The sequence below is a fragment of the Notothenia coriiceps genome, unplaced genomic scaffold (genome assembly GCF_000735185.1).
Source record: "Notothenia coriiceps isolate Sejong01 unplaced genomic scaffold, NC01 NC01_scaffold00017075, whole genome shotgun sequence".
NCBI classification, from domain to species: Eukaryota; Metazoa; Chordata; class Actinopteri; order Perciformes; family Nototheniidae; genus Notothenia; species Notothenia coriiceps.
Genome location: NW_011349776.1, coordinates 344519 through 345715, shown reverse-complemented (window position 1 = coordinate 345715; position 1197 = coordinate 344519). Strand labels below are relative to the sequence as shown.

Below are 1197 nucleotides of genomic sequence, written 5' to 3'. Positions count from 1 at the left end.
ATCTTGTTCCAGAGGTAGATACAATAGCTAAGTGTGTTAGGTCTAACTCTTAGTGTGTGTGTTGCTCCGCTCACCGGTCCGTCACAGCGGGTGGAGCTGCAGGATTTCTGCTTCACACACGTTGCATACCGGCCGCTTATTTACTGTTCTTTTTCGGACACCTGAACATACTGACCAAAGTCGGGGAGGCCATCTTGGTGAGCTTGTTTTGCCGCGCACAGAGAAAAGTGTCATGTATTTTACGTCATGTGATCGGCTCTCCCGATTGGCCTTTATAGAGAGCACCGATTGATCGGCCGAGAGTGAATACCGGCGGCCGATTGATCGGAGTATCTCTAGTTTATATGAATGTTAACCTTTTTTTCCCTTTTTATTTCAGAGGAAGAGTTTAGAGCTCAACGCACAGTCGGCCTCGGCTCCATCCAGAGGGAAAACTCTCCCCACACCGGTACGACTTGAATCCACACCTTGTAGAAATGTCTGAGATCTTGTTTGAACTTGGTGCTAACCTTTATCTTGTTCTGATCACACAGCTCTCGGCTCACAATGAACTGCACGCCACTCCAGAAATAAACAACCATGATATCAAAAAAGAAGAGCCTGATCCGGTGGTGCAGATCACTCCTCGAAGTGATTTAACAAACAACGTCTCCAAATGTTTGTCGGGTGTTTGCACTGGACTCGTAAAGCCACACTTCAACAACAACTTCCCCAAATCCTTCAAGGTAGCTGCTCTCTCTGTGTCTCATCGTTCACCTTGTGCTGAAGACGGATTGTTTCATGAGCTTTTATTATCTGGAGGCGTAAAACTAAATGATGAAACCCTTAGCTTAAAGGGGACCTAGCATGCAAAATGCACTTTTTGATGTCTTCTATACATAAATATGTGTCCCCGGTGTGTCAGGGAACTCCCGCAGCGTCACTGTGGACCTCTGTGTCGCCTGTCAGCACAACTTACGTGATGCCGTTTAAACATTATAATAATAAAGGGCGGTGCCGGCCGCCAGCGAACCGATCCGGCCTTCCTGCGCGACTGTCACTCAAATGCGGGACATAGTCTCAATGTGTGGGACGCGGGACAAATAATAAAAATGCTGTGTGTGCAGTCCTGCACAAAGCAGGACATCTGGTCACCCTACACACACACGGTGCTACCCCTCACACACACACACACACACACACACACACACACACACA

At 47.8% G+C, this 1197-nt stretch overlaps 1 protein-coding gene across 1 annotated transcript in view; it reads left to right on the top strand.

The window, feature by feature from the left end:
• Window positions 1–1197, top strand: part of LOC104950150 (histone acetyltransferase KAT5) — a 17844-nt gene that overhangs the window by 6377 nt on the left and 10270 nt on the right. The window contains exons 5-7 of the mRNA XM_010776637.1: window positions 380–448; window positions 534–750; window positions 905–958. Of these exons, the coding sequence (XP_010774939.1) occupies window positions 380–448; window positions 534–750; window positions 905–958 (340 nt within the window). The remainder of the gene's footprint in view (window positions 1–379; window positions 449–533; window positions 751–904; window positions 959–1197) is intronic.